General features: G+C 54.9%; 1 protein-coding gene across 1 annotated transcript in view; it reads left to right on the top strand.

Annotated features, from left to right (window-relative positions):
• The first annotated feature begins 313 nt into the window (after positions 1-313).
• BHLHE40 (basic helix-loop-helix family, member e40) overlaps positions 314-630 on the top strand; it is a 7,934-nt gene continuing 7,617 nt past the window's right edge. The window contains exon 1 of the mRNA XM_009882883.1: positions 314-355. Coding sequence (XP_009881185.1) covers positions 314-355 — 42 coding nt within the window. The remainder of the gene's footprint in view (positions 356-630) is intronic.

Here is a 630-nt window from a genome sequence, read left to right on the forward strand (position 1 = left end):
CATGGGGACGTCACGCAAGCCTACAAGAACCCGGCTGGGCTAAGCGCGTCTGCACGCAGTACACGGGCTTGTTCTGCCTTATCTCCAGCCACGGGAGCCCATGGTGTCCCTGCAGAAGTTCAGCTGGGTTCCCCATGGCACTGCTTGAGCTATCCGCCAGGTTTTGCCCCAGCCAGCTCTCCGCGCCGAACTGCGGCGCTCCTCACCTCCGCCACGAGCGCGGACAAACAGCCTTTGCTCTGCCACCGCTGCTAACGAGGTTTACGGTTTGAACCGGGTCCCCCTGAACCGATCAACGGGCACCGTATGCGCCATGAGCACGCGGCTGGCACAGACCTTGTCCAACGGGCTCGAGGTTTGGAGGTCAGGGTTTAACTCCTCCGTGTCCTGACATGAACTGCAGGAGCAACATACTCCTGGCCTCTTCTTCTGCCTGTTCTGGCTTTATTTTAATTTTTTTAAATATTTTTTTTGGGGGGGGTGGTAATTTTTTAAATCCAGTTAGCAAGTTCAGAATACTTGTTATGTTAATATTTGACTCGGACGTGACACAGTTTGGCCCTGTAGCTGTTGTTACCTGCATCCCCCCGAAAGAACACGATCTCCCCAGCCCCGGTGGTGTTGATTCCT

This window comes from Charadrius vociferus, unplaced genomic scaffold (genome assembly GCF_000708025.1).
Source record: "Charadrius vociferus isolate BGI_N301 unplaced genomic scaffold, ASM70802v2 scaffold433, whole genome shotgun sequence".
NCBI lineage: Eukaryota > Metazoa > Chordata > Aves > Charadriiformes > Charadriidae > Charadrius > Charadrius vociferus.